The sequence below is a fragment of the Mirounga angustirostris genome, unplaced genomic scaffold (genome assembly GCF_029215605.1).
Source record: "Mirounga angustirostris isolate CCGP_5_RB_7025 unplaced genomic scaffold, mMirAng1.0.hap1 SCAF_1, whole genome shotgun sequence".
In the NCBI taxonomy this organism is placed as follows: domain Eukaryota; kingdom Metazoa; phylum Chordata; class Mammalia; order Carnivora; family Phocidae; genus Mirounga; species Mirounga angustirostris.
In genome coordinates this window covers 82,065,488-82,080,214 of record NW_026991709.1, presented here as the reverse complement: position 1 = coordinate 82,080,214, position 14,727 = coordinate 82,065,488, and the positions used below count along the sequence as shown (strand labels likewise).

Below are 14,727 nucleotides of genomic sequence, written 5' to 3'. Positions count from 1 at the left end.
GATCATGACCTGAGCTGAAAACAAGAGTCAGATGCTTAACTGACTGAGCCACTCAGACACCCTGGTACATGATCCACTCTAAGTTAATTTGCGTGTATGGGGTGAGGTATAGGTCAAGGTTCATTTTTTTGTACACGGATGTGCAATTGTTCCAGCACCCTTTGTTGAAATTGCCTTTACACTTTATTCCACTGAATTGCCTTCATACCTTTGTCTAAAATCTATTGATCATATTTGGAAATATTTCTGAATTCTTTATTCAGAATATCCATTTTATCTATTCTTTCACCAATACCCCCACTGTCTTGATTACCTTGCTTTTACAGTAAGTCTTGAAATTAGTGTGAATCTTCCAGCTTTGTTCTTTTTCAAAAGATTTTGACTATAATTATTATTTTTTTAAAGATTTTATTTATTTAGTTGACAGAGAGAGAGCACAAGCAGGGGGAGCAGCAGTGGGAGAGGGAGAAGCAGGCTTCCCGCTGAGCAGGAAGCCCAATGCGGGACTCGATCCCAGGACCCTGGGATCATGACCCGAGCCGAAGGCAGACGCTTAACCAACTGAGCCACCCAGGAGCCCCTATTATAGTTATTTTTGCCTACTATAGACCTTTCACTGATTTTAAATTTTAGAATCTGTAGTTGATTTCTACAAAAACAAACCTGATAGACTTAGGACTGGAGTCATGTTTAATTTATAGATCAATCTGGGGAGGACTGACATCTTAAAACTGACTTTTCCAAACCCTAAGCATAGACCATGTATTATTTTTATAAACCATTTTCAAAGGCCTTATGAAAACCACATAATGTTCATTCCTCTCTCATTTCTTCTGATTCATTTTTAGATTATACCACAAAGCCATACGAAATGATGAACATGAACTTTCTCTTTAAAATCTGGTTTGGTTTTCCCAAGGCGCTGAGGGAGAAAATGCTCCTGCCACACCTGAAGGGCAGACCACGTGTGAGTAGTGGAATTTTCCTTCTCATCTCTGCACCATTTGTCAAGGTCTAAATCCCATTTTACAGCCTGAGGGATTGTTCCTCCTCCGTAAGCAAAGCTTCTTTTGGTTGCTGGAGGGATAAATACTGCAATGGAAACAAAATGAAATGAAAAGTAGAGGGATGTGGGCAGGGGAATTTAGGAGGACCATCTTTCTAGTCTAGGTCCTGCACCAGAGCTTTCTCAACAGTGAGGGGGCAAAAAAGAGGAAAGACAAGGGAGCTATGGGGGAGGGAAGGAGGCAGTGAAATGGTGACTCCAAGGGCCTGCGAAACCCCCAGGAGCTGCGGTGGCCAGAGGACGTTTTAAAAAGTGACATCTCCAGCTCCATTTCAAAGTGTCTGTGTTTCCAGACCATGAATGTCCCCTCTCCCATCTTCAGAAAATTCTCCTGAACTCTCTAATCTTCTGTGTACATGACTTTTGAAATACTGAGTAAGAATTGAGTTTCACAACTAAATCAACCAGATGCAAAAGCAAAACAGCTAATGTGAAAGGAAAAGAAGCAGGGAAGACCACAAGAACAGAAGCCCAATGAGAAGAGGGAGGAACTGGGGAATGATGGCTGCCTCTACCTGAAATTTTCCTCCTGGTTACAGCTTAACATCTGCCTCCCCCGTTAGACTGTAAGGTCCAGAAGGACATCTTTCATTCCTGCAGTCCCTGGGGAGCAGCAACAGGGCTGCAGCAGTGGAGGTGACCAGGTTCTGGCTCTCACAGTGGTCCTACTTGCTCCTTTACACCCCGTCCCCAGCACCTGGCCTCATGCCTAGCCCCGGAGGCCTCAGTAAATGTGGTTAGTCTCAAATTGGGCCTTACATAAGGAGACACTGGCACAAGGACCTTTTTCCCCTCAGTGACTGAATAAATTCTAGCCTCCTTGGGGACAGAAAGAGAAAAGGGCTAAAACGAATTTAAACTGATCTGATAACGGATAAAACAAACAAACAAACAAAAAAGACACACAAACCAAAACCTGGGCCAAACACGATCTAGGCTCAGACAACTGGACAAAGAAATCTGGAGGTAACTCTTGTAGGCTGGGCAAGACCAACGTGTTCTAACACTTGGGGCACCTGTAGTTTGTCCACCTGTGTATACTTTGTGCTTGACTCTCCCTCATAGTAAAGTTCTCTAAACACAGGGACTCTTCTGTACTAAATAAAAGTGCCTGTACCTGCTGTTACCTTGCCATTGTAACTGGGGGTTGTAACTTTATTGGACTTTCTTCCCCTAAGACTCTGGTGGTTAGCAGAGGAAGTACAAGTAGACAGCACTTGTAAAAATTTCTTCCTTTACAAAGGCTTATTCCTAGCTAAATGTTACACATTTATTACTTTTGCTTACTTAAAAGACTACAAAGTAAATCCTCACATTTTAAATGATAGTTTTCTTTGGAAGAAAGTGACTATTAATAAACGAACATTTCAAGTGGCTGGTAAAATACTTAACACTCAGGGGACTAATGCTTTTAGCTTCCATTAGGTTTTTCAAGAGATTTTTAAGACTCACTAATAACACATCTATCATTTACTGGTTTATATGCCCTCCTGTAATGAGAAATTAAACCAGGTATGACAACTCCCAGGCCTTGAGCCAGCCAAACCTGACTTTTAATTCCACTCAGTATGGGAAACTTGGGCAAGTTTCCTAATCTGTTTAACCCTCAAATTTCTCCTCCATGAAAAAGGGCTGTACTTCTGACTAAATTTAATTAAATCAAGTGTGTATAAAGCACAATATGTGACATTAAACAGATATAAAATAAATGGTGGCTATGATAACATCACTTATTTTTTTTAAGATTTATTTATTTGACACAGAGAGAGAGAGAAAGCACAAGCAGAGGGAGCAGGCTCCCCGCTGAGCAGGGAGACCGATGCAGATCATGACCTGAGCCGAAAGCAGATGCTCAGCCGACTGAACCACCAGGTGCCTGATAACATATTTTAATATTATTTCCATATCCTCCAGCCTCTACAACTTCTTTCCCCCTATATAGAGAGAGAGAGAGAGAGAGAAGGAAAGAAAGTGAGGTACCATCTATAGATCTACCTTCCAGCTTGAGGTCATTCCTTCTTTCAAGGTAAAGATTAAAGCTTCTTAGTTGTCCAGGGAGGTCTATGCAGAGAATGGAATAAACAGGACAACCAGCACAGGAAGACCAGCACAGTTACCAAAAGCAGCCATTCCCTTACCCCACCCAATTAGAAAGCTTTCCCTTCTCTACCTACCTAAATCCTCTCCTTCCTTCAAATCCAGCTCAAGTCATACATCTAGTATACAGCTTTCTTGAATCGCTGAAGGTCACAACTTCAGCCTCCAAACAGCTCATGGATCTTAAGCCTGCCACAGAACCTTGCTCATGGTCGGCACTCTCCAAAAATCCGTTCAGTGACGGTTTCTGGATGTAGTTGTGATGCCTAAGTACCTACGTGGCCACATAAAGGCAGTGGGCCTTGGAATATAGCCCAAAGAAAGAAAAAGCATACTACACACAGGGAATGGTTTCTATTTTGCCCAGGGCTAGCCCTTAAAACTGTCCAAATATTTCATACTCTTACTGATTCTAAAGGTTGAAAGTGCTTTCCAAGTTACTACACTTGTTCTGAGAGGTGAGTGCACAGTTTAAAGCCCTCTTCTCTGAGGACTTCCTCCCCATTCCAAGACCAAACCAATTTCTGAACCCACAGCTGATATGATCAGAAATGTCTTAGTTTCCTCTGAGCCAGGCCAGTCAGGCTCTCCAGAGAGAGAATGTGTACAGAGAGATCCAGAGACTGAGAATCAGTTAGTGATTGTCTCTAGATCTGGAAAGGGATGTGGCTGGAGTGGCCATGTGGAGTTCATACTCACTGATAAAAGAACAGAGGGCTAGGGGCGCCTGGGTGGCTCAGTCGTTAAGCGTCTGCCTTCGGCTCAGGTCGTGATCTCAGGGTCCTGGGATCGAGCCCCGCATCCGGCTCCCTGCTCCGCGGGAGGCCTGCTTCTCCCTCTCCCCCTCCCCCTACTTGTGTTCCCTCTCTCGCTGTGTCTCTCTCTGTCAAATAAATAAATAAAATCTTTAAAAAAAAAAAAAAAAAGAACAGAGGGCTAGTCCACAGAGATGAGCAGAAGAATGTTACAGACAACGGAGAGAAGCAGAGACCAGAGTCTAGGTGACACCAGGGAGAGAACAGCCACCTCAGTTCTTCACTATACATCTTGCTGATGAGGCCCACGGAGTTTCCTGCTCTGAGGTTTCCATACTCCACAGCCTGGAGAGTATGGAACATTCGAGTAATAGTGCTCAGGAGCTCAAATTCTGGAGCCATATCTGCCTGAGTTCAAAGCCTGGCCTTGCCACCACTAGCAGGATGCTACAAAACAAACTATTATGTCCTCTGCTAATTTGAATTAAATATATACATCTTTAGTAACATCAATGTGTTAAATTCCAAAATCTCTAAAGTTTAATCATTATTGCCCGCTAGTAAGAAATAAGTGCTTGAATTCAATAAGCCTATGATAATGAGATAGTCTTCCTTTTTAGATTCATTAAAATCAATCAATTCCTATCTCTTAAAATAAACAGAAAGAGAACCTATACCCATTTGGGAAGAGCTAATCCATGGTGCCAGACTAGGCTCAGAGGCTCTCTGGCTGGGCCATACTCACTAACATCTAAAGGGAAACAGACATGACAACAGCCTTACCCTTCAGGAAAAATTCCAAGAAAAGCAGGACCGTTTCCATTTTGATCCTCGATGATTTCAACTATTCTGGCAGAGATTTTTACATTAGCTACATTAATTATTAATTCAGCAGAAATTTCAGACTACTTGAAGCATTTTTTTAAAAATAGTTAACACAGATGGGCCTTTATAGCACAAATGTAGGCCCCTGGCCAAGGGAGGCCCTGTTAGGGGGCCAGGCATCCAATAACTGTGCCTAACACCCATGACTCCCTGACAGGAGAGATCCCTGTGCTTAGTTGGTTCCTGGATAATAGATGGGAGGAAGCATTTTCGAGCACTCTTAAAAATGAACTGCAGTTTTTTAACATTCAAGATCCCCAACATCTGGGAAAACACAAAGAAAACATTTTGAGACTCAGTTTACTAATATAGTTTGCAAAGTTCCTAGTAGCTTGCCTGTAACAACACTGTGATGAAAGAAAGAAAAAATGTGAATGAAGCACATTTTCCCTGTGAAATATACACAAGGTGAAAAGCCAAGGAGACATTCTGCTTTCCCCTGGAACCCAGAATGTTGGAAAAGAGGCTCACTCTCACCCTAACAACAAGAAAAAGCCAGATAAACTACAAAATTATAACCTGTCCAGAACCTATATAAACAAATAAAAAGAAATCACCTACAAGTTTTAAACGAATTGTGAAAGGTTTAAGTATACGCTAACAAAAGCCAGGATGCAAGGGGAGCTCCCAGCTTCCTGCAGGCTCTTCTCCCTAGACTGGGTACAGGGTGGCAGTCTGGAGAGAGCCTCTGTCAGGGGGGCAAACCTGGAGGAGGGGAGATGCCCAGGAAAAGCACATTTCTCCCTATGGAAAAAGCCTCAGATGCTGGGGGGAGGCAGCCAACCCTTTAACTGGACTCCAGGGCACAGGTGAAGACCCACTGCAGCTTGGAGAAGATTTAAAAAAAACAAAAACCCCTACTTCTGGGGGAGGCATAGAAAACTCTCCCAAAGAATATCTGCCAAAAAATCTGGTTCAAATTATTTTAAAGCACTTGCAAACACAGCCCAGATCCGGTGTATCATGTGAATTTATTCCATCTCTACAGTAATGATAAAATGTGAACAGTAGCCCCTCACTACCCAATGGCTTAACCATCTCCAAAGTGCACTGCGTGAGAGGCATGCTCTTCAGCGGCTTTGAATTTCTCTCTAGCATCCCTGGGCAGCCCAGGCTCATTCCAAAGAAAGAAGCAAGGACAGTGGCTGATTCCCAGCCGGAGGATAGATTATTCCACACTCACTCAAGGCTGCCGTTCACAATTCCTGCCGCTGCCACAGTGAAGGCCCGGAGTCCAGAGGCCTTCTCATAACCTCTGCCACCCCTGCCTCACTTCCTCTGCCATGCTGGCCCCACTGCTTCATCCTGCAGGCACCCTTTTTCCAACCTGTGCCCTGCAGAGCAAGCTTGCCCCATTCATGCTGCAGTTTGTAGTAAGTACTGGGGGAATACTGGTAGAATATTCCTCTTGAGTAGATTGGAGAGGCAATAAAACACTCTTTTTCATGCTTCTCCTGCTAGTCCATAAAGCAAACAATTGAAGTCATTCTATACTCATGGAGTCTCTTTTGCTATAGTCCTCAAAGGATTTCTGTTTAACCACTTTCACTATATAGGATCATTCCAACTTGTAAAATAAACAGAGGGACTGAAATAATTATCACTCTACATTAGAGATGAGGAAATTCAGGGAACAGACTTTTTTCCATTCAATTAAACATGTGATTCTTGATCTCCTATAATGGGTTTAATTCAGCCTACAAGGCCATAAAGCAATCTTAGTTGGGATTTCTACCCTTAAGTAAGACATGCCTATGTTATTAGAAAAGACTTTGCAACATGTTCAACCAACAACTAAAATATATATCAGTATTTGAAACAAAGAGAAAAATCCAAGCTAGACTGCAATCAAATGCTCAAAAACACACATGAGATGGATACCAACTAATACAGGTGTTCAGAAAAGGGAGGGAGGCTAGTCCTGGCCTGGCCCATTCCACAAAGGGCTCGTGGGGATGCCAGTTTTGAGAGGAGATTCAGACAGGCAGGCCAGAGACTTGCTGGTGAGAGTAACCACAAATGGGACCTAGACAGAAGAAAGTGAGACCCAAGGAGGCTAGCAGGTGGGTGGAACAAACCAGGACGCTTTCCAACCGCTCAGACAGAGCAAACAAAAGAAAGAGGTTTTTCATGAACAGTGCCAGGTACTGAGCCAGGTACCTAAGGATATAAAGATGAATCAGACATCTCCCCGCCCTCAGGGAGCAGACAATGGGGTGGCAAGGCAGAAATCATTCCCCAGTAGCAAATTAACATAAATACCCAATTTCTTAAAAATTATTTTCAAGCAGCAGTAAAAATTTCTGCCTTGATATAATAGAACATAAACTTTGAAATCAGATCTGACAGATCCTGACACTACCTCTTAGTAACACTATGGCTTTAAGCAAATTACTGAACTCGTTTTTTAAATTCTTAGTTTTGAAATCTTTCAAAATGAGAGTAACCACTCTCCAGAGCTGTAAAGATTCAAAGGCATAAGTGGAAAGGCCTAGCACTCAATAAATTTGGCCAATATCTCTAAATGGCTAAACACTTATGCTTCTTCTTGGACTTTCTAGTTTCTTGCTTGAAATCTGTACCTTTGGATGGGTTGTTAACTCCACGGGTTTTTTCAAGGTCAAATGATATAGAATCCTGGTCTGAAGACCAGCAGTGAACTGAACGACTAAAGCTTTAGTATTGCAACTGTTGAAAGCAGATCAGATGCCCCGGCTAACAAGCTCAGTCACAACCTGCAGACACTCTGGAAATAGAAGCCATCAGTGAGAGGCCCTCTCCAAGGCTAGGAGGAACACTTGCTGGCAGCGATACCCCCCTCTCCTGTGCTTTTATAACCTGCTACCACCAGTGGGAAGACCTTGAGGGTGTCCCAAGTGCCAAGAGTCATCAACATTCAGGCAGTTGGGTTCTGCTTCTGAGTTTTGCTTTTGGCACTGCAAAGGAGAAAGCAGAGAGGTGGCCCCAGGTGGTGAGAACATAAACTCTTTTCTAAAGCAACATGTCAGGATTAGCCTTCAACCCTACTAGAACAGACTTCCACAAGAAGGTGGGTGCAAGAGGAAGAGAAGAACATTGATGGTGCCTATGATGTACTAGGGCAAAGGACAAAGTAGATGATGTTGTCCTTGTATCTAAAGCCATTCTCATTATCCCTGCTTCTCAAGTTTCTCCCTCCAACAGGTACTAGGCATTCACAAGGCACTATTTTTTTTTTTTTTTTTTTAGATTTTATTTATTTATTTGACAGAGAGAGAGAGACAGGAGAGAGGGAACACAAGCAGGCGGAGTGGGAGAGGGAGAAGCAGGCTCCCAGGTTAGCAGGGAGCCCGATGCGGGGCTCGATCCCAGGACCCCGGGATCATGACCTGAGCCAAAGGCAGATGCCTAACGACTGAGCCACCCAGGCACCCCCACAAGGCACTATTTACACATTCATCTTCTACCAATCCTGGGAGGTGGGTATTATTATCTGCATTTTACATATGAGGGAACCAAGACTTGGAGGCAAGGTGATGTGCTAAAGCTGTTTGCTGGCAAAGACTGCACAGCTTTAGTTCACGGACATTCACTTAGTTCACTGAAAGGCACTGACATTCTCCACATTAGAGAAGATGATCACCTCCAGAATCAATATTATTTAGACACCGATTCTAAGAAATCCTAATTCAATAAATGACCATTTTCTATAACATGGATAGTTGTTATCATCATGACAACATTTTGGTTAATACGTGCTTGGTACCCTTTGCCAAAAGCTGGCATTTCACATCATAAACACAATGGCATCCACTCAGTCTTTAGAGCACCACTATATATCTGAGTAAATCCCATGCCTGACTCAAGTTACCAATAAACTGAAATTCCACTCCTCCACCTTCACCATCCCAATATGGACAACTCAAAGGCATAAGTCACAATATACATTACCAATGCTCAGTGGAGCAATGAGGTAGCTAGTCTCCAAGGTGGCAACTGTGGTAACAGAAAAACTCCTTCAAACCACAGACCCCCACCCCAAGATCTCTGCATCCTAATGCCCAGACACTGTGTAGGTCAGGTTACATGGCAAAGAGAATTAAAGCTGCAGATGGAATAAAGGGTGCTAATCAGCTGACCTTAAGTAGAAGAGGGAAGCCAAAAGAGAGAACCATGGAGATGGCAACACAAGAAAGACTAGCCAGATGTTGCTGGCTTTGCAGCAAGATGGAGGAAAGGGCCCATAAGCCTAGGAATGCAGGCAGCTTCTAAAAGCTGGAAAAGGCAGGAAAAAGGATTCTCCCACAGCACCTTCAGAAAAGACTGCTGCCCTGCTGACACCTTGATTTCAGCCTGGTGAGACCTACATCAATGTCTGAGCTTCAGAACTGTAATAAAAGGAATCTGTGCTGTTTTAAGTTTGGGGTAATTTATCACAGCAGCCACAGAAAATGGATGCAGCAACCAACACTCCCACACCTCATGGTTGGGCATGTCGGTTCTCCCATCAAGAGTGGGAACTTGCGCCCCGTCCCCTTGAATCTGGGCTGGGCCTGGGACCACTTTGACCAAAAGAACTTGGAAGTGACATCACAGAACTTCAAGCCCAGTCATCAAGAAGTCCTGACAGCTTCTGCTTCATCCCAGCAGAGAGCTGAGCTTCAAGGTAAGAAGTCCAGACTACCCTGCTAGAGAAGGGGCCACAGGGAGAGGACCTGGAAGATGAGATGCCACCATGGAAAGAGAGACCACATGAGGGAACACCAAGGTGCCATCCACACAGCCCCAGCTGTGTGGATTACAACCACTTGAGGGGATCCGTTTGTTGGGTATTTTTTAAATCACAAAAAGGTATGAAATTTTGTCAAATACCTTTTCTGTCTCTACTGAGATGATGATGTGGTTTTTCTTCTTTATTCTATTGATAAGGTGTACTACATCAATTGATTTTCAGATGTTAAACCAGCCTTGCATTCCTGGGATAAATCACATTTGATCATGGTGTATAATCCCTTTTATATGTTGCTGGATTTGGTGCTAGTATTTTGTTGAGGCTTTTTGTACCTATATTCATAAAAGATACTGGCCTATAGTTTTCTATTCTTGTAATGTTTTTGTCTGATTTTGGTATTAGGGTAATACTTGCCTGATAAAATGAGAAGTGTTCCCTCCTCTTCTATTGTTGAGAAGGGTTGTGAATAATTGGTATTAATTCTTCTTTAAATGTTTGGTAGAATTTGCCAGTGAAGCCATCTTGTGCTTCACTCTTCTTTGATTCTGAAATTTTATAAATGAACCAATGTGATTCTGTAGTCTAGAATAAAGGGTAGAGGATAGTCTTACTTGTGTACTGCATGGGTAACACATGTCTGGACACTTTTCACATGTGAGCTGCATATTTTTTGAGGGTATCCAACAAACTAACAAAATTCAAAAGAGGTCCCCACAGTGAATGACATCATATGAGGAACATTTGAAGAGCTTAATGTTTACTTGAAAAATGGGATTTAGGAGGCAAGAGTTATCCACAAACACTTCAGAACTGTCCTTAAAAATATAAAAACTGCATGGCATTACTCAATACTCAAGGACCATTCCAAGGCACAACAAATTATTCATTTATTCAGCATTTATTCTGCATCTCCTTAGAGGGAGGCCATGTTAGGTAATGACAGATTGGTAATGTAGAGTCTAGGAGCAGAGATAAGACAAGCACACAAAAACCAACTAACCATAACACAAGGGAGAGAATGAGAGTTGCTATGTGAGTAGAACAAAACCTACTTTGGAATTCAGAGGCAGGCGTCTTTATTTCCCACTGGCAGAATCCAAAGATACCTGGAGAAGGAAGCATTGAGTTGGGCTTGGAAGGTGTGTACTATTTTTGTGTGGAGAAATATTTTAAGGGGTCATTCCAGATGGAGGGAAAGCAGACACAAAAGTGTAGAGGTGGAAACAGAGTCAGACAAAAGAGTGGAACAAAGCTGAAGAAATGAATAGCCCAAGCTAACCAACCATACATGTAGACATATCAATTATTGGGGGATAAAACCAGAAGTGTGCCAAATAAAATACAAAGAGCTCATACTCCACGCTACAGAGAATGACTATGTAAAGGTATTATTAAAGGTTTTAGGGGGCACCTGGGTGGCTCAGTCAGTTGATCATCCACCTTCAGCTCAGGTCATGATCCTGGGGTCCTGGGATGAAGCCCCGCATCAGGCTCCTTGCTCAGTGGGGAGTCTGCTTCTCCCTCTCCCTCTGTCCCTCCCCCTGCTCGTGCTCACTCTCTCTCCCTCTCTCTCTCTCTCAAATAAATAAGGATTTTAGAAAATACAAATGCTATGTGTTTATTCCTGGTATAAGTTAGAGGCAAACACAGGAGAGGCGGAAGGCTTACACAATGGTTAGTCAGGAGGAATGAAGTCCTGAAGCAGGTCACAGGAAGGTCACAGTGGGAATGGACATTAGGAGAGAGACCCATGAGTTATTTCAGAAATTGAATCAACAAACTCCAGACCTGAACTGTCAAGTCTAAGGGACTGTGAAAACAGAGCAGAAATCCCAGCAGGAGAAGGAACTGGCTGGGGGGACAGAGGTGGCAGAGTGAATATGGAAGTACAGTGTTGTTACCCAGAGGAATGTTTAGGATAGAACCAGGGGAATGTTCTAACCTACAGTCTTGCTCCAAGCACTTCTCAACCCTTCCCTGACTCATCACATCCCTCAGACTGCTCACAAGAAAATGTCTGAAACGAACAATCAAACACTGAGCCAATCCACCCTAAGAGATGCTCCACTGGCTACTCAGTGTGACTCTCCATGAAGGTAAAGGCTGGCTGCCCCCTCCATCAGATCCCCAAACAGACCATCTGAACAGTTGCCTTCTGGTCCTGAGCCTGCCATTCATTGCCTCTGAAACCTTAAAAGACAAACTTTCTAAGTGTCAATTCCTTCATTTGTAACATAGGGATGATTACCTATTTCACAGGTTTGTGAGATTACACAGGAGGATACAGAATACTGCAAGACACACAAATGCCAGAGATCATTAGAAGCTCTTTGAGAGCAGAAACTACAACAAGTTCACGTCTGTATCCTTCATGGAGGTAACTATAGAAAAAGGGAGGGAGCAAGATGGGCAAAAAAATACCATAGCCAGGGCCCCGGAGGCAGCCTGGTTTTAACCAAGGAATACTGACTACCAGATCTTCGAGAAGATCCTACACCCAGAGAAATAGGAGGGGTCTTAATAATCATCCAGGTCTACCTCCTCATTTAACAGATGGAAAGTTTCACCCCGAGAGAGACCCAGTGATCTGCCCAAGATCTTTAGTGGCATATGGGGATATGACCAATAACACATTCACAGTTCAGATGGTGATTTTACCCACATTGGCTTACAAATAGGCTTCGAGGTAGGTGGGAAAGGATTATTAAAATTCCCATTTTTAGCCTGAGGGTGAATGACTTGTCCAAGAGGGATTCAAATCCAGACAGTCATACCCCCAGTCCACAGCTCTTTACCTACACCACAACTTCAAGCATATGCACAATTTCAAGCACAGTCATTTCAGCAGTCAATATTTCAAACTCCAAATTCTGTTTGTTTCATACTGCCTCCAGCAATATTTCACATTCAGCCTTCCCTGGTAGGATTCTACTGACCTTTTGTCTCAAAAAAAAACCAGTTCAGCAGCCACCCTGGCACCAGAAACATTTTTTTAAATGAATCATCAAAACTGGGTCTTTCCAGATAAATCATCTTCACCAAGTATATCCCCACAGGTGTATCATTCAAGATGTATATCATTATTGCACTAAATACATTGGACTAGGGTGCTCAAAGAGCAATGGAACCCATTAATTGAAACAATATGTAATATATAAACACTAAGAAGGCAGTTTTAGCAAATGGGCAGAACACTGAAGTAAAAACTTCCTGACTTTAGAACTAATTTGCATTATGGAAAGGTCTCAACGTTAAGTGACCAACACTGAAAATTACCCCGATAATTCTAGTCATCTGCATCCAAAGAATCTCTACCTGAATACGTTTTTATTTGGGGAGGTCCAGGGAAGGGGTGGGGGAAGAAAATGCTAAAAAGGACTCAATGTACCCGGGTCTCAATGCCCTCTTTACTAAACAGGGCCTGTCTTTCCACCACAACCCCTATTTCAGGAGCAAGGCATGCGTGTTCTGCTGCCCTCTTTTAACTCAGTGGAAGAGGATTAACATTGCTCAGTCTCCTGAAGCTTGCACTGGCTTGTCATCGGGGTTCACCCCGAGTGTGCTGACACCTCCAGGCGGTACTTCCAACGGGCCGGGGCGCCAGGCTGCGTACCCTCTACCGCAACCTGCGTTTCACTATGTTCGCTGGTGAACCAGCCTCCGCGGTTGGCAGTAGTTTCTGCTGGAAAGCACCCGCATTCGTTCAAGTTCCCTCTCCTTTCTCTTTATGTCGTAAACCGCGACACAACTGCCCACCCCAGCCGGGCCAGCGCGGGTAACGGATCCTAACAACCCAGCAGCCCTCAGGGGACTAGGCACCCGCCTGGTGAAGGCACCTGCCTGGTGAAGGCACCTGCCTCCCCCGCCCCCGCCGCCTGCCCCGGCCCCGCCGGGCGTGGAGGATCTCAGGGGTGCCTGGCACTGGCCGCCCCCAGCAGCAGCGAGGCCGAGACGCGCGGCCCACACCCCACCGCCTTCCCACGCAGGGCGCTGCCGGGGGGCTGCGGGCGAGCGCCGGGAGGAGACCGGCCCCAGAGACTACGCCCCCACCTCCATTAATAAAACGCAAGGGGGCAAAGAAAAAGCTCCATTTACCGATATGAGTGATCACTGTGGCCAGTCGCCGGCTGAGCTCCTCGGGGGCCATTTCTTCCTTTAACCAAAATAGCATTTCACCGAAAAGCCACTCAGGACGTAAACAAAACAAAGCAACACGTAAGTGTTTCTACTGCTGTTATGGATGGTGTTTCAAAGACATCTCCTCCCGAGGATGCGCTGCCCTCACATTCTCCCTCGCTCTCTTCAGGCACAAAACGAGTCACTCCCAGCCCGGGCCAACTTTCCTGGGCCGCTCGGCCAGCCACGCCCTTCAGGGACTTGTCTTAAAGATTAAAATCCAGCCGCTTTCCCAGCGCGATGTCTGGCTCTGAGAGAGAGGGAAATGGCAGCTCTGGAGGTAAGAAAAGCAGTCGCCCCAAATCACGCTGTAACCGAGCGTCGGGCTTCCCCCGCCGAGGGAGCGCGTGGGTCTCTGGATTTGCGGTCCCCGTAGGTCGGGTCTTCGGCGCCGCCTTCCGGTAGGGTCGGGACGAAGGATACTCCGCCAGGACGCGGAGGAAGCGCGGAGCCTGCGCGCACGGAGGGCGGACGGGCGGAGGAGCCGAGGGAGGAGGAGCGGAGGGCGGGGGCGGCAGGCGGCCTGAGGCCCCTGCTCCGGCGCGCCGTCCCCCTCACGCCCCGCGGCGCGCCCCGCGCTCCTGCCTCCGCGCCCACCTCTCCCCGCCCCCGGCAGCGCGCACGCGCCCGAGCGCTGTCGGTCGCCAGGTGGGGAAGCTGCGCCCCTTGCCTTGCGGGGAGCCCTCGGCGCGGCCCGCGGAGAGGGTCGACTCACGGTGTGTCCTCGCAGCTTTTGGGGAGAGGAGACAGCGATTTAGGCGCTCCTGCTAGTGCCGGGGTTCTGAACGCCTGCCTCGACCCCCTCCTTGCCCGCCAGGTGCCTGCGGAGCGGCCCAGGCGAGGAGGGGGCTGACTGCGAGAGGTGCAGCCGTCCTGCCGGGAAGGCTGCTCGCGCCGCCGCCCCTGCCCCAGGGGTCGTCTCAGCGGTAATCAGCGTGCGCTGGACGCACCCGCGCTCGGAGCCGGGGGCGCGGGCTGTGCGCGGATAGGGCTGGGCACGCATGTGCGCGCACACATCTCCAGTGTGGGCCTTTTCC

General features: G+C 45.8%; 1 protein-coding gene across 3 annotated transcripts in view; it reads right to left on the bottom strand.

The window, feature by feature from the left end:
- Positions 1 to 14,727, bottom strand: part of MCF2L2 (MCF.2 cell line derived transforming sequence-like 2) — a 247,500-nt gene extending 232,773 nt beyond the window's left edge. For all 3 annotated transcript variants that reach the window (XM_064584686.1, XM_064584683.1, XM_064584689.1), the window contains exon 1: positions 13,610 to 14,727. In XM_064584686.1, coding sequence (XP_064440756.1) covers positions 13,610 to 13,685 — 76 coding nt within the window. In that variant the 5' untranslated portion in view covers positions 13,686 to 14,727. The remainder of the gene's footprint in view (positions 1 to 13,609) is intronic.